This window comes from Equus asinus, chromosome 19 (genome assembly GCF_041296235.1).
Source record: "Equus asinus isolate D_3611 breed Donkey chromosome 19, EquAss-T2T_v2, whole genome shotgun sequence".
Lineage (NCBI taxonomy): Eukaryota > Metazoa > Chordata > Mammalia > Perissodactyla > Equidae > Equus > Equus asinus.
The window spans coordinates 12513046-12531056 of NC_091808.1; the positions used below are offsets into that span (position 1 = coordinate 12513046).

Consider the following 18011-nt stretch of genomic DNA (forward strand, 5'->3'; position numbering starts at 1 on the left):
TCTTTCAATAGACAAACATTGCTCTGTTGATGGTTTATTCAATACACCACATTTGTACCTTACTCTGTAGTTTTTTAAATCATTCACACATGGCCTTAGTAAAAACATACTTTCTAGAAAACCATCTGCAAAACTAAAATAAAAATAAGAACACACATTTTACACAAATATTAGATAAACCGCTGAAAATGTTCAGAATTATTTTAATGAAGGTGATTGTGAAATGCGATGTGGCTTGATTTTATTAACTCTGACACCAGACCATGACTTTGGAAGTGTTAAGACTGAAATGTGGATGCAAAAATGTCTATTAACAAAACTGCTTCCTCTAATAATTTGAGAAACAGGACAAAATAAAGTATTATTTTTCTTTTACAGATACTTTTCTAAATCCATTCTCTATGCACTCTCTTTCCCATTCAGTGAATTACTTGGGCAGACTGATGAGGCAAAAAATTAACTCCTCAAAAAAAACCCCCCAAACTACAGCCTATTTACAAAACATGCAAAGGGAGAATTTTAAGTAGGTGTTACTGCAGAACTGGTTAACAGTGACTACAGCTGAGTGTCATAATATACCTTTACTTCTGCAAATATAAGTCCTTCCCCCTCCTTTGTGCAAGAAATACATTTTCAGGGTATAGACTATAAAACAGCATACAATGCAAAGACAGAAACAAAGAAGTTTGCAAATTCTTTATATTTCCAGCTGTTGAGACAATATTTTTGAGAGCTGAGGTTACCTCTAGCGGCGAAACCAGAGCCAGCTATTAAGCAGCCAGAATGCTACAGTAATGGAATACATGACCATTTCTCTTTTAGCACGTTCTTTGTTCTCCTCTTCTAGAAGTTGTAGACGTCTGTTTAGCTTGATTATCTACGTGAAAAACAAACAACAAAAAACAAAATAGATGCTTTAATGCATGGAACAATCAGATTCTTATAAAGTAGTATATAATTTGTCAAAAGAATTATTATAAACACAGAAAGTTTCATTTGGAGCAAATAAAACTAAGTAATAGAAAAAATGTTACCCATGACAGCTTAAAGTCATTTAAATCCTCTTCTCCCTTTCCCTTCTTCAAATTTCTGAGTTAGAAAGGGTGTATTTCCCTTCCTCCTCTGATGAGATAGTGAGGTGCAGGAGCTGCTGCACGTTGCTGTTCTGGTAGAAAGGCTCAGTATACATCAGGCAGGCCCACCACAGCAGAAAGGATGAGGGGCCTCTGCCCCTTGCTCTGCCCCTTCTAGGAGCTTTTGTCTCTCAGCCTCAGCTGTTCATCTTCAACCCTGCTTTAACTGCCTTCTCTGTCCACCTCTCTGAGTCACTGAAAGGATCCCATAAAATAACCTATTGTAGTGGGCTCTGAGATCTGCCACCAAGAGGCTTCAGGCTGAAAGGCTAATTCCCCAGTGGCCAGGAGTATTGCTGGTTGATAGCACTGTCCTAGGCTGTTGGTCCTTATACTGTGAAGACCCTGAGCTGAACGACTGCCTTGCCCAAGCTCATGTTCCCTTTCTGGGGTAGGTAGCATGCATCCAACGACTGGTTAGCGACGGGGTTAAAGGCCCAGGCCCCCTGCTCCAAGTCTGAAGGGTGACCCCAGATTCAGAGCTCCTCAGAGGACTGGCTACATACAGCCTTTGTTCTAACTACACTGCAGCCCAGCATTTCCCTCTCGCCCAATCCTGCTTCCTTTCCTTCCCTGACAGGTGCTAATCTCAAGAGCATTCCCCGATAAACTTTACACATGCAAATCTTCCTCCCAGAACCTGCTCCCCAGGGAATCCAACCTGCAACATCTACGCAAAAACACTATAAGCTCTGTAGAGCATTATGAAAGTACAAGGGATTACTATCATTATGTTAGAGAAGTTGAAGGAGGGGAATGTTCATAAGGCTGAACTCCTAGAATTTCAAGGACTGAGAACTCCAAATATGGGGGTAAAAAGTCTACCGACAGAACAGACATAGCAGTTCAGAGACAACCATTTTAATAATCTGAATAAAGTACCTCACTTTTGATCAGTATTGAGCAACCATTGTTCCATTAGGGCCAATTCAGCAAAAAGAAAGTGCTTAAAGACTACGTTTCCCCCATTCAAAACGTGAACGATTTATTTAGTCCCATGGGATACTTTGTTCTTATATGAAACAATCCTATTCTATTGTTAGTGAAAATACTGGCATTGATTTGAGTCATTAAAATATTTCTATTTAGGCATATTTAAGAAGTAGTAGCACCAAGGCAGCTTTTTTTTTTTTTTTTAATATTGGCGCATGAGCTAACATGTGTTGCTAATCTTTGTTTTTTTCTTCTTCTCCCCAAACCCGCCCCTCCCCCAGTACAGAGTTGCATATTCTGGTTGTAAGTGCCTCTGGTTGTGCTATGTGGGACGCCACCTCAGCACAGCCTGATGAGCGGTGCCATGTCTGTGCCCAGGATCCGAACCAGCAAAAACGTGGGCCCCCGAAGTGGAGTGTGCGAACTTAACCACTCGGCCACAGGGCCGGCCCCAAGGCAGCTTTTCAATATTCCCCCCGAAAGTGGATTACATTCTGCATCTTGAAGGTAGGTGAGCCATGAGTTGCTCAACACTAGACTAAACGGAATCCAAACCGGTGAGTTCACAAATTGGCAACAGAACAAAGAAAGCTGCAGAAGCGGTAGCTGCCAGGGTCACAAATAGGAATTCCGTAGAATCTTCTTGTAATTCAGTTTTCGTTACTTATCTTAGAAACTCCTAGTTTCCCAACTGGCTTTCTAGTCCTTTTAAAGTATCACAGCATGTGTGTGACTTGCTTATAATGGTTGTATCTTTGACTGTCCTCCGTCTTAAGTTAAGTATTAAATGGATGTTGTTAGAACACTGAAACTCAAATTACACTTTCAGAAAACAAGGTTGTTGGCATTATTGTGAATTCAATGATAAATGCCAAAGAAACCCTTTTCTTCAATAGGCAAGGTATAAATAAGTATATGAAAATATGTAAGAGCTTATGATATAGCTTCTATTTATGTTTCAACAAATAAGACTGACAATGAAAAAGTTCTATTTGCTTCATATTATCCTTTTATTATATTAAATCTTTAAAATGATATTCTGATTTACTCTTATGCTAAAATATTTAGTTTCTTGATCTTTACTTGGAAATACTTTATTTCATTCATTTCCCCTCCACATCTATTTGGCATAGACACAATCAGAACACTAAATATGCCTTCTCCACATGTGCATGTCTATGTGATTCCAGAGGCTATGGGAGCACGTATTAAAAATATGCATATGCAACTGTAGTTCCAAGATAGGACTTATTACAGAACACGAGAAATAGGTATATAAAGGCATTATGCAAACCGAGAGCAGTGGTTTCCAAAATGGAGTTCTCAAACATAATAACGCAGGTCCCCAAAAGGACAGTTCCACATTTCAAAAAGCCAACCAAGTAATTTATGGCTGCACTGGTTTGCTAAAATGTCGAGATTCTTTATTATGGACCAGAATTACATCAATCCATTTTGGTAATACTGTTTTATGTTGATCAAAACACGTAAAGAGTGGCTTAATATATCTTTAATCGAAATGGGAAAATAAATTATGGTTTAATAAATAGTTTGATAGATAAAATATTTCAATTCATGGGTTCCACAAGAGAGAAACGATAAATTGTTACAAACTATCACTTTAAATATTACATGAATATAATTTATGATTAGATCTTAGTTGGTACATTAAATACCTGTCGTCTTAATGAAGCTGCATCTACAACAGTCATGTCATCTGAAGTTGCTTCAAGTGTTGTATCTGCATTTGAAATGCCATACCTAACAGGAAAGAAATAAAAACACACTTTAATATTAGAATAGAACTAAGAGTACCTGGCAAGTCATGTAATGTGTTGTGTAATGCTCAAGAATTGTTCAAAAGACTGGTATATAACAATATGAATTATTAAAATATTTTACAATATGAATTGGTTTTAATAAAGGAAAGGAAAGGAAAAAGCTTAAGATAGCAACTACCTACAATATGGGAAAGTGTCCTGACACTCAGAGAGTGAGAAGAAACCCTGACTAAACACAGAAATAAGGAGGTACTTTCCAACTCTGAGGGACTGGAGGCACTGGAGTGGCTAAAAAGAATCCCTGGCTAAAAATTTCAGAGCAAAATATGGAAAGCTCTAGGATATAACATACAATTCTTCCACAAACTTATGTCCATATGTGGTTCCACTGGAGTCCCTGCTGAGACTGACTGGCAGGAAACACAAAGTAAACTAACGCAAACTAAAAAAATAAGATAGATCATTTTTTATTTTTTCTTCTCTTTTTGTGGCCGCTTCTCTTGCCATTTTTACTCTTTACTTCTTATTTCCAATTACTTACTTTCTACTGTGTCTCCCATAGAAGCAACTATAAAATCACCTGAATACATCTTGCCACTACATTCAGATCCAGAATTGGCTCAATAATAAATAATTAAGAGGCTGTGTATAAAATAATATTGGAAAGCTACTAAGACAAACTCCAGAGAAAGTATATTAAAAAGTACTTCCTGGTCAAAGCAGTTACTTCTAAAAGGGCACTGATTTTTAAATGAATGACAACCAACTTCTGAGAAACAAATATACACAAATGCTATTCTTCCTCTTTGCCTGGATTTCCACTTTTAAAATATATTTTAATTAACAGCTTTATTGAGATACAGTTTATACACCAGACAATTCACCTCACATGTTTATATCCTATTTTAATCTTGTGTGGTTATTTCAGCAAAATGGCATATTAACTTTTTTGAATGAGCAGAATATAAATAAATTGAATTAAAAAGTTACTCCTATGTAATCTACAGAGTTGGCATTTAGATCATATATTCTAATTATTTCAATGCTAATATTCCATTATAAAAAGCACATTACCACACAAAGGGGTATGATGAAAATTATATTTTTCATCCAGACATGTTAAAGATAAGTCCATTCAGAAAATTCTTTTGTTTCAAATGCCATTGAAAATAATCCAGAAATACTTTAATGAGATATGTGAAACAGAATTTTTAATTTTATAATCATGCAGTGTCATCATTCTGAACACTGATGATAACTACACAGGCTGCAGTTTCAATGACAGATGGTGTATACTTACTCTAGATAATCTAGGACAATCTCTAAGTGTTTCTTTTACGGCTAAATTAACTCGCTTTCTCATTAACTGCCCCTTTCTTCATGCAACAGGATAAATATGCTGGAACACTGAGAGTAACTGCATCAGAGAAAAGAGCTACTAAGTTAGTAGATGTGGGAACTATGGGCGTACAAACATCTGAGTTAATTATTCTTTTTTTTAAAGATTTTATTTTTCCTTTTTCTCCCAAAGCCCCCCAGTACATAGTTGTGTATTTTTAGTTGTGGGTCCTTCTGGTTGTGCCATATGGGATGCCGCCTCAGTGTGTCCTGATGAGTGGTGCCATGCCTGCGCCCAGGATTCGAACTGGCGAAACCCCAGGCGACCAAAGCGGAGCGTGTGAACTTAACCACTCGGCCACACGGCCGGCCCCTCTTTAAAACACTAAAACAGAATTACTAAATGATTAGTGAAAAAACTCAAGGGTTAAAGATTCCTCTTCTCTACACTTTATCCTCAAAATAAAACTTTTCTATTTCTGTGAGGTCACATATAAGACGATTAACTGGAAAAAAATCAAACAGTAGAAGCAATTGTTTCAAAGGTAAAGGGACCCTAACTGAACATAGGGAATGAAGTGTAATTGAAAGGGATTACTCACAATTTAAATCCTGAATTAACTAAGGTTTTAAACACCTGTAAAGGAAATCTTCATTTGCAAAGAAATCTAAGGATATGGCAGAAGACTTTATCTACATAATTCAACTTAAAACAGAAAACAGCATTGCAATGTGTTTTAGTACTTATCAGAACTAAACACTCTGTAAGAAATGCTAAGTCAGAGCACTGGCTGGCTAGAAATAACTTTCACAGAAAGATAAAAGGATTACAAATTTATGAGAAATATGCGAGAGGAAACTTATAATCAATGAGTCAATACTGTAAAAAGAAACAAGTCAGCAGAGTAGTAAGGGGACCACTAAGGGCACACTGCTCTATTCCTCTAACCTGAATTCAGTATTAATGAGAAACTGATGTTTCCCTCTTCTCTCGCCTAAAAATGAATGTGTCACCTTCCCCTCATCATAGAAATAATGCTGCTAGTGCTAAATCTACTGCTACAGACAATACACAGCTGCTTAAAATAAACAAAACTGGCTCTGAAAAAATTACAGTAATGGTATCTGTGAACACCAACCAAGTTTTTTTCCCCGTAGAAGATGGGAAACAGGGATTTTGGCACTTGAGAACCTTAAGTACAGCCATGCATCATTTAACGATGGGGATATGTTCTGAGAAATGAGTCGTTGTGCGATTCTGTCATTGTGTGAACACCACAGAATGTCCTTACAAAAACCTAGATGGTACAGCCTAATGCACACCTAGGCTAGATGGTATTAATCTTATGGGACCACCATCATATATGTGGTCCCTCAATGACCAAAATGTCATCATGCACTGCATGACTGTATTTGCACGTGACATTCCTATCTATCCTTGCGCATGACAGAAGAAATAATTACTCAGGCTAAGCATGCCTGAAAGTGTGAAAGGGGCAAAAAGGAGAGAGAAAAGCTTAAATCAATAGATGACAAAAATTCTTAAAACTAAATTCCTTTTCTAATAACTTCCCGGATTGTTAATGCTGATTTCCCCCAATTTAAGATGACGTCTTAGAGACGGGTTTATCTATACACTGCAAGTGACAGTATAGACAATTAACACCTAAAATGGACATACTGGACAGAACCTCAGGCAACAATTAAAATGATGCACAGAAAACAAGATTTAACATTATTTTTTCTGTGTTTTAGCATGATCTCCTATAAGCTATTAAAACTGTATTTAAATAAAGTATCTCAGATGTTCACATGATACTATACCATAATTGTTAAGCATTTTTCCTCATACTCTAGTGGCCAAAAGTCATGAATGATTAGACCCATTGTTCTCAGAGAAAAGCAGGATGTACTCATAGAGAAAAGCTGCAGAAGTTCAAGCTATACTACAAAGACATAGCTACTACATGCATTATGTCCTGCAAAATACAAATTCAGTCAACTATTTACCCTGGTAATTATAAAGTCTCAAAATTTACCTGACGTTGTCATGATGAGGATTAGAAGTGGCGGCGGCAGACCCACCACGCAACACAGGTCTAAGGCAGGTTTTTGCGGGAGAAGGCACAAGACAGAATCAGGAAACAAAGAAGTAATAAAATAAAAGCAAAAACAAGACAAGTAAATGTCAAATAGAATTATATTGTATGTTTCAATACAATATATTTCAAATACTTTAAATATCTTTGCCTCTCATGTCCTCCATTTTATGATTTTCATAAATTTAGTCTTTTACAAGGGGTTAAAAAACAAAGGGAATCTATATTTATGTAACAAAATAGCACCAATATATAAAATAATTTTTTTGGTGCTTATATTCTAATTTACAGAATTTAAGACAGAGGACGACTCTGTTTAAAAAGAGAAACTTCTCTCTCCTAGTTGGAGAAGCAGTCACCAGCAATGTTAGAAGAATGTCAAGAAAACCGGTTAGTAGCACAGCATGATCGTGGTTGCTCATCTGGGATCAAGAGCTATATCTTGAAAACTAAAAATTCTAAGTAATTCCCACTTCCCACAATGCCTTCCCTCCCACCTGATTAATTTTGACTAGTGCCTGTTATCTTAATGTAGCTGGGTCTCATTCAAACCCTCAGCTCTCAAGAGCAAAACTGCAAGCCTCAGTTCTGGAACTGAGATCAGGAGGCGTGGTACAGCACATCACAGGAAGTGCAGTCAAATACGGGAGTCTGATCCTGAGACAACCAGGAGGGACACACGGGGCTCTCGGTGAGAAGACTAAGGTGCACTGGGAAACTCTGGGGGCATTTCACGCAGACTCAGTAGATACTCGGGTTCTAGAAGACAGTGAGCTCTCTACCTAGGTAAGCAGTAACCTTTCTAATAAGTTTTATTTTTTAAAATCAGAAAACAAAAGCTCTATGTGGTCAATGGTCAACTCCTCAAAAAGTAATCAGCAATATTTACTAATCAGAGAAAGAAGGTTGGGGTATAGGATCCATATAAGGATTTCAAGAATTATTACATTCTATTTTGAATGTCTCATTCTCTAAGTACTCATTAATTAGGTTTTGCCTGATCGGTATCAAGGCAATTCTTAATTGTGGTAAACATTTAATACTGAATGTACTAGTTTTCTTTGTAAGTGGTACAGTTGTAGAATTTTGGCCTTAATACAAATCACTATTTTATGTCAAATCAATTTATACAAGAAAATTTTAATGTTCAGCTTGTACATTTTCTAAAGGCACGACTGGTCCTTAAAGACATTTCTGGAACCTAGAGGATAGGAAATTCAGAGACTTTTGTGGGAGACATATTAGACTTCTATTTTTTTGGCTAGAGAACAGTGAGAAACCACATATGCCTGAGATAGGTTTTGAATTCATCACATCCTACTAATACATTTTCTGTGGCATTAGGAACACTGTTACTCAACTATAACCTTACATACACTAAGAGGAGAATGGTTAACTAAATGAAGCAACCACTGCATGCTACCCAAAGCTTTCTAAAAAAAATTCATACTAATATGCTCCAATGGGTCTGCCATATTCCACAAATTCCACCACAGAGATCTCCCTTTTATAATGCAGAGCCAGAAAATAATACAGTTACCTTTCACAACGTATATCATTTTGTCTTCTCACACTGGCAATTGACACATATAATATAAAAGTAAATTAGACAGGTATTTGGCAAAGTCAGAAACTTCATTCAAGTACTGCTTTCTACCATAAGTATGACTTAATACAGTAAAAAAAAATTTTTTCAGTTTGATAAATATGTTTTGTAATTGGCAAAAGGGAATGAGATCCAAGGCTCTACAGGTTCCAGCATTAACTTGTATATTGATATTTTTGAGTAAATAAATGTTCTGCCTTAAGAGAATATCTGTTTCTTTGCTAAAAAAGATGGAAACTGCTACAGTAAATAAACAGTTTGACTGGGGGACCAGGAACTACAGACATTTTTTAAAAAAGAAAAATTATAAATAACAAACACTGTTTCAATGGAAAATTTGCATTCTAGGTCTTCCAAGTAATAAATTTATACAGATACTTGCAAAAAATATAAATTATTTAAACACTGGTTTCTTATTCCATTCACTGAAAGCTTGTACAATCTGCTAAGAAAAACTGTATAAAAATAATCAAGCTCCTTCTAAAAATAAAACTCAAGCATGCTAAGCATGACTTATCTGTCAATATTTAAATAATGTTCTTACATAGGAACTAAATTTCTTTTTAAAAATGTTAATATTTTGCATTGGACAATGATATATGGAATCTAGCAGGTGTCAGAAGACATGGTCATTTCTTAACCAGCCAAGGACTAAGTCATAATAGCATTTTACATCCAATGAACACACTTGGTGCTTGTCCCACGTATTTTGGTAAATTTTTGATACATCAGTTTTCCAAATGCACAGCACTTCCTATATAAATAAACTTTTCTAATGTATATCTAGGATTTAACTTTGTCTTCATGTTGAGCTTGGTTTTAGATCAAATAAGTTCTCAGAAGATGAGAAAACAAAAACATAATACATAAACCTTTCAACACTATCCCTTAAAGTGTCAACAAAAAATAGTTCTGATGTCAAGCAACTATGAACCCGCACTATCTTATGATAATAAAGCAGGCAGAAAGTTCTTCTCTTTCTTTCTTCCTGCCAAACAGTTCTAGCTTAATGTAACTATACCTAATGTGACGGCATAAGATCAAAGAGAAGATACTGCATTAGCACAACAGCCAAGAGTAATAAAATAGAAAGGAAAAATTATGTACAGAGCAGGAACAACAAAAGCACTTAAAACTTGATAAGCAGTATTATTTTATAATCATGCAAGTAGAACATTATCCAAATTTCACATTCCTATTTCTTATATCTGAACAGTCATGCTAGACAGTTCTCATAGTAGAAATAAAAACTGATTTGGCACTTACGATTCTGACTAAATCTTGTTCACATTTAGATGAGAAGAGATTTAAAAACAATGAGACCCCAACCCTTTCAATAATGAAAGCATCCAAGACGACGAATGAGAATCGAACCCTCCAGGCTCCAAGGTAACAACTAACGGTGAGTATCCAGGAGCAAAGAATTATTAATATGATTACTTTATGAATTTTTAAAATCTCCTTCATTTAAGTGAATAAGACCATTCCTTCCCAGAAAAGGAATTTGAAAGGTATCAATTCATTACAGTTAAAAAAATTTTTTAAAAAACTTCACTTAGGGCTCAAAACAGTTTTTCCTAATAAAAGAATACAAAATAAATTTTACATTAGTAAGATTTGCGATTTTATACATCTGAACTTGAGGCAAAATTTTTTTCCATTAAGCAGAAAAAATAATCCAACTATTTTTACAGGTTTCATTATCTTGAACTGTGTATGTGTTGGGGGTTGTGACAAATAATTTTAATGTACTGGGGCTTTGTCATCTTGCTATCGCTTAATCTACATAGGATTTATAAATATCTTTCTCATTCAGATACTTTCACTATAATAGCACTTGATATGATATAATTTGACCTAATAATCCGGTGTCTTCTAAAGACCCATTGTAATTAAAAAGATAAAGAGGATTTTTGGTGAAGAATAAATCTATTTTAAGGATAGAGAAGAAACAGCCCTTTGGAAATTCTACTTCTTAAGTGCCAGGTACTTTATGTTCAATATCTTTTGAAGGATCTCCTTCAAATTCTTCAAAATAAAGAATTTGAAGCCATTATTCCTCTGTCTTAAACAAAGGTGTGTGTGCAGGGTGAAGATTCCTCACAAGAATCCAGAAAACCAGGTAATACCATTATTATCCCTCTTTTTTTTTTTAATAGATGAGAAAAATGAGGCCCAGAGAGGCTAGGCAACTTGTTCAAGGCCATCATGCAGCTGGTTCTTCAGTGGGGTGGCTCAAGACTGAGTCTGACTGACCCCCTGAATCCATGCTTTTTCTTCTGAACTGTGCTGCCTCTTCCAGGTTCTGAATATTCTAAGATAGTCCTTGAAGCTTCAAAGAACATAAAAGGGACTCTAAACCCTTGAGGAGGGATATATATATATATATATATATATGTATATATGTATACACACACACACACACAGTCATGCGCTGTATATTGATGTTTTGGTTGATGATGGACTGCATATACAATGGTGATCCCATAAGATTAGCACCATACAGCCTAGGTATGCAGTGGGCTAACTATCCCTCTATGATGTTCCCACAAAGATGAAATCAGCTAATGACACATTTTTTCAGAAACTATCCCCGTCGTTAAGCAATGCATGACTATATATACACACACACACACACACACATATACATGAATACATATATACATACGTGTATATCTAATTTTCCCCTTGCCATAAGCTTTGCTTTTAAGCTTTTCTGGTGTGGCTTTAAGTCCTTGGTTCTAGCTTTAACCACTAGATTAACCCTGGGAAGGCTTAGAAATGCCAGTTGAGCAGTATGGACAAGTACTTGTGAAGTATGGTGAAACATCTGGGACTTGAGAGTCAAAAGCACTCAGCAAGAAAAAATTTGTTCAGAGTAAGCCCTAAGACAGGTAAGTTCCCAAGGTTAGAAACAAGTTTTACTGGAGGGCCAGTTTAATTTATTGGGAATTCTCCAAAATGCAGAAATTAATAGTCTAATAAAATGATCATGAAAATTCAAACACTGGTTCAGAATCACTAAATAAAATGTATGGAGTGGAAATGAAACTGACTGTACCTGTCCCACACTGTGCCAAAAAAGCTCCTCAAAGTTCATCTTTTTAAAACACTATGTAGTAATGAACCAAGGACAAAAAGTATTTGAAATAATGGCAAAAAAATTTTATTTGTGTGAACAAGTCTAAGTATACTACTAATGATTTTATTTGAGATGTTTAACAGTGAGATGTTATCATTATTGAAAAATATCAGTACTATCAAAAAGACAACAGCACCTGGGATTTTCAATACAGGCCTAGAAACTCCTGCTAAGAGGAAAGAAAAAAAATGTCCTGGCAACTACACTGACATCATCTTCTCAGATTTGCTTCATTAATCCAACCACATTAGCATCATAAGTGATTAAATCAAATGACTTACTAAAGAAAATTAGCATGCTTCAGTCCAACATCCCACAATCAATCCAACAGCATCCCTCAGCATCTCCCAAAATGGACTACTTAGAGCAGGTCAACAAAGCCTTTAAAAAAATCATTATACTTCCTGTGTACAATTATTAACTGAATACTCTTCCTGACTGAAGAGAAGCTAAGAGATCTTATGAAATGTGAATTTTGGACAATAATTTCAAATTAAAAGAAAACAAAGCGAGCCATTTTAAACCACTGCATCTTAGAAAGAGACGAAGCTGTAAACATAAAAGGTAGACACCACAGTCCACTAACAAGAAGCCAAAAAATATGCAATAAAGCTGGCAAGAGTCACTAATGGCCAATCACCTGCGATTTTCATCCAGCACATCCAAGATCTGCTGGTATGCCCTACGAGTAGAAGACTGGATAAGCGACAAAATGCCTCGAGCAGAGGAAAGGTTAGCTCCATCTTCAGGTAACATATGGGGAGGACAGACCCGAACCTGTGGTGGCGATGGTGTCACACTGTGTACATAAGCACAGCAAATGAAGAGAAAAATACTCAAGTCAGATTTTTATAAAACTTCAGCTGAGCAGTTTCCCCAAACACTTTTACATTTTAAGAATTATCTTAGTTTTCTTGTCCCTTTTTCCCACCCTTCATTCTCCCCTAAGAAAACAGTCACACCAAAGAAGTTAATAAACATTAAATTGTTTAACAAAACCAGCTACACTGCAGCATTGTAACTGTGTAGCCTTAAACATCAAATTAGACAAACAATATGAAAACACAACTTTGGAGAGGGAAGAGGACTGTAGCAATGAGTGTGTTCAACCCCGAGCTTCAGAGAAGCAGCATTTCTTATTTAGCGTATTTATTAAAATTCAATCAACCAAATCTCTGACAAACAACAGTGCACTGCAACTTACAGATGACCAGAGGAGTAAGACAGAGAATCCCGAGATACAAGTGTCAAAGTTTAAATACATGAATCGAAAGTGATTTCCATGAAAACGTCATCTCAAATACTTCACAAAGACAATGAAACAAGCTGAATTTATGATGAGCAAATTTAAAGATGAATTAAGCTTTCAGAAAACTATATCAAAAGCATTTTGATTGCTTAATTATATTAAAGCATATGTTCTCTAACTAAATGACTAAAACATAAAACTACTCCCAATTCCGTGAATACAGTGAAAAAAGGCAAGGATGCTCCTTCAATTATCCAGACGGACGTTAAACAACCATTTCCGGGCTTGTCAGTGACAGCAGTTTCAATCACTCTTTCACGTGTTAGCCGAGATGCTCAAGTTTTTGGCTCCACCACCAGCGCTCCCCCAAAGCAGAACACATCTGAACGAAGCAATTTTACAGCTCTAACCTGAACTCTTTGACTGGTGGCAGCGTTTTCAGAGAGCTGCTTAACATTAGAGTGTGATCAGCTGTCTGAGGTATTTAACTGATACACGGACTTGGCATCTGATTTTTTTTTTATATGAAAGTTTTATTATAATAAGAGGACTATGTCCTTGGGATGAAGGCTCAACATTTTTTCTCAATGTCAGGGCAAACACCTTAGACTAAACCTCATTCTTGTGGATTACATCCAAAAGAATAAAAGTGGACAGACAGCGAACAAATGAAAAGGGAAAATTTTTCATTTTGTCTTGTGTAACCTTTTCTAACTTAACATGTATTTGTTTGGAAGCCAGAAAATAGGTGGGATAATTTTTGGAAGGATAGCTGTCATCTAATATTATTTCCACAGTCCCAGAAACTTAAAAACAAAATCTTCTCCACAATTTGGCAAATAACTCTAAATGTCTTGATGATCCAAAGTGAGAAGTACAATAGATATAAAAATCCTGTTTTCTAAAGATTATTTAGAAGAGAACGATCTAAGCAAAATCTTGGCATATTGAGATATTAATCTGTCAGGGCTGATTCACCATAGGAATTAGGCCTAATGGTGTCAAGATAAACATAAATTTTCAGATGCACACTCATGGATGATTACCCTAAATGTCTGTCCAGACACCAGGAATCTTCTGGAATACATATAAGCCAACTTATCAAGTGACCCATGGTACTTGGCAAAAGCCATATTGGGCATCCAAGAAGAGTAAAAAACTCAGTATATCTGGAATACAAAGTCTCAGTACTAGCCTTGCACTCAGAATTCTCATCAGGCAGCAAAGGGAAAACCTGAAGTTCTTGCTCTATGTAAGAAACCAGACTGAATTCACGTTAGAAAAGTGTTGCCAGAGGCAGGAATAAAAACAGTCAGTTCTGCGTCAACACAAACAATCCATCTTACACGCTTCTTGACAGAGTTGCCAACATACCTTGCTAAATTTACTTAAGAAAGTTTTAAAAGACTAATTGGTAAAATATCTATTGCTATAATTAAAGTTTTTGATTTTGCATTTTGGGGCTTAAAGTGAATACTTTGCATATCATTCTGTATTAGTAAATAAATTAGCTACATACTGGTATATTAAAGTCTATAATAATGAACAATTAGAAAAACAATCTTAGAGCAACAATGTTGATAAGCTAAATTCAAATCCATGAAAAAAGCTTGATGGATTTTTGCCCATTAAAAATTAAAAGGAAAGAAGGGTTACTTCTTTTGGGAGAAACCATTTTTCAGAAACAAGCAATAAGAAATTGTTTAAGTTCTAAAAGTACAAGTGTTTCCTGTCCATACGTAGGAAATCAGATGTCATTTATAAAGTAGTCAAGCATAAACTAACTTCAGATTAACTGCAAAGAATTCTTAAGATGAAATGCACAGAAGGTCAGATTCTAAGATTGTCTATAAGATCTCCTCCAATTCGAAATTCTATGGTCATATTAAATTGGGATATGGAAATAAATGAAAAAAATAAAAAAACCTTCCATGGTCCTCAATTGTAACTTAATAAGAAAAAATATTTATGTAGAAAGATGAAATTGGGTCTTCATCAATATTAAAGATATTTATTTCATCAAAGACCTACATTAAAAAAACATATTTGGGTTTCTGGTTGCTTCTCAAAAGAAATTAAGGTCTCAAAGATTAGTAAGAAATTTAACTTTCCATTAATTATATACAGGCAATACTTCATAAACTGCCAAAACAGAATAGGAAGTATTGTTTTAAGCCAATGGCCACTTTGGGCAGTATATATATAGGTTAAATGTCCTTGATTGTTAAAATTTATTTCCATCTACAGATGAAGTGAATGATTAAATCAGAAGATGACCAAAATTACTCTAATTAGAAGCCATAAGTAGTTTAGCAATTCTTTCTTTTCTAAAGCTTTAAGCAGTTTTGCAAGTCTGTTTACAAATAATCAAATTTAAGAACAAAAAGAATAAGCCCCATATTAGAAATCGGTCTGATGCTAGCTAGAATGTCCATGACTGGCATCAACCGTGGAGGGAAACAGTGCTTTTAGAGCTGGGTTTCATCTCTGTCCACTCATCTGCCCAACCAGAGTAGAGTGACTTTTTGTTTTGACAAGTGAACTACTGTGAAAAATAAAAAAGTAAACATACTGCAAAGGCACTGAGATTATTTAAGCATACGTTATAACATTAGTAATTTAATAAAAATGCACATTGATGATAAATTGATCTTAGTAAGTCATAAAACAGCAAAATCTCAACTTCATCTTTTTCTTTTATAAAAGATTAGGAAATTCTGAAAAAAGCACTGATGTTTTACCATGTTATTTCATCCATAATAGCTCTAACTCATGCTTACATGAAATCTCACCACAGGAGTGTTAAGTAAACAATGCTAGCCAATGTCAGCACTCAATTTATTTGGCAAAACTATGTCATTATTAAAAAGTAAGTCCAAAATCAAGTACCTCTTTCCCCATGGGTTTTCATAGGAATAATGTTTCTCAAACTGTGAGAATAACCTCTTTGGTGAGGCTCCAGCCTCTTCCAAAATAACAGTAAAGGTAAAATATTGAAAAAAGGGGAGAAGAAATTTTCACTGAAACACAAATTTTGTATCATTTCTCATAAAATTTTAAATAGAGAGAAAACTTTAATTTGTTGTCACCATCTAAGGTAATTTTCTGGTTCCTAGAAGCATAATGAGAGAATCAGAATAAGTGAAAACTCACTGGCTGTCAGAGTGGCTTTCGTTGCTTAAGGACTACAAGAGTTGTTGAATTCTTACATTGCACGCCAAAAGATCCCCCCGCCCTTGCCCCTCATGAGAAGTGAGTCACTTCCACGCCTTGTTTTGTCACACTTACAGAAAGAGTGGGTTTAATGGTCTCAAAACATTCTTCCAAGCATAATTTTAATCTATGGAATTAAAAAAAAACTTAAATGACAAACCACATTTAGACTCCATTCTCCTTCTGGGTCAAAATAAAACAAGAAAAGATGGTGTGCTAAAATTTAAAAAAAGGTTGGAATCACTGAACCTGGTTAAGTTGACTCTGTAGAGAATTAATATGCCAATCAAAGCAAAATAAAGAAAATGGAAGAAGATGCTTGACCCTTAGGTGTAAATTATTCCATTTCATGTTCACCATTACACCCAAATCATACATACACAACTTCCTTAGTTCCTCTAGTTATTTTTTTTCTTAACAAAGTGTGTGATGACAGTTTGAGAAATCCTGAAACAGAGGTACTAAAAAGCCAAACAGTAAGAGAATTAATTAGGGTATTATATGCCAATTACCTGGTGAAATATTAGTATAACATAAGCCTGCAAAATTAAAACAACTCCTACTTGTGAAAAGCAGAGCAGATAAAATCTTACGTGTAGTCCGGTGCAGAAATCGGTGCCTGGAACCTTGAAATTTTATATCTTGGGGCAGAATCTGATCTGTGCCACCTTAAATAATAATTATGCTTCTTTTACATATTCAGCTTTTATAACACAAAGAAAAAGCTAGATACGATTCTACTGGTCAGACTTCATTTTTGTGTCAACAGCTGACAACAATCAAGCCCATTGTCTCCTGAAAGGAATTAAGAAAACAAAGGCCCGTGCTCCTGCTCTCATACTCACATGTACTTCTATTCTTAAAGCCAAGGAATAAAATAGAGTGGAGGCAGGCAAAGGTTCATGCACAATGACACATAATTGATCTCACATTCCAAAGAAAAGACTAAAGGAGGTAAAGACAGCAAGAGTTTAATAATTACTTTAGTAGAGGTAAAATATAGCTGTATTATATTAAGTTTCTTCCTTACCACATTACTAACATTGAATACATAATATGCTCATTAAACAAAACTCCTAAAGTTAATTAAATGCAGATTAAAAGAATTCAATTGTAAATTGTAAAATTAATAAGAGAAGAAAAGCCAAAGTTACATTATTAATAAAAAGATGGTTCAGTATCTTACCACAACACGGTAACATACATAACACAACAAAAAGTATGGTTAAATAATGTAAGCATTTCATTGTGAAAAAATATAGTTAAATATTCAGGTTATTTTTACTACCAAAAATTTAAACATGAGATTTTCATTTTTAGTAAACATCTAGAAAATGCCATTAAGGCAACTTAAAGAAAAAAAGAAATCAACTTTTAGTTAACTCTGTTAATCTTTTCTATTATGAGAAACTTGTTATTAGTAACTGCAAAAAAAAAAATCTATGAATTAATCACCTACTCTAAATCATACTTTACTAGGCTAGTTTTCATACATAATAAAGCTGTTTCGTTTCTCT

The 18011-nt window shown here is 35.2% G+C and overlaps 1 protein-coding gene across 50 annotated transcripts in view; it reads right to left on the bottom strand.

The window, feature by feature from the left end:
- Positions 1–18: 18 nt before the first annotated feature.
- The window catches only part of MFF (mitochondrial fission factor), a 33968-nt gene continuing 15975 nt past the window's right edge, over positions 19–18011 (bottom strand). For 12 of the 50 annotated variants that reach the window (XM_044751604.2, XM_014835944.3, XM_014835950.3 and 9 more), the window contains 6 exons: positions 17088–17162; positions 12673–12831; positions 8825–8857; positions 7225–7284; positions 3743–3827; positions 19–877 (listed from right to left, as the gene is read on the bottom strand). In XM_044751604.2, coding sequence (XP_044607539.2) covers positions 746–877; positions 3743–3827; positions 7225–7284; positions 8825–8857; positions 12673–12831; positions 17088–17162 — 544 coding nt within the window. In that variant the 3' untranslated portion in view covers positions 19–745. The remainder of the gene's footprint in view (positions 878–3742; positions 3828–7224; positions 7285–8824; positions 8858–12672; positions 12832–17087; positions 17163–18011) is intronic. The other 38 variants (XM_070489583.1, XM_070489584.1, XM_070489593.1 and 35 more) reach the window with 7 other exon arrangements.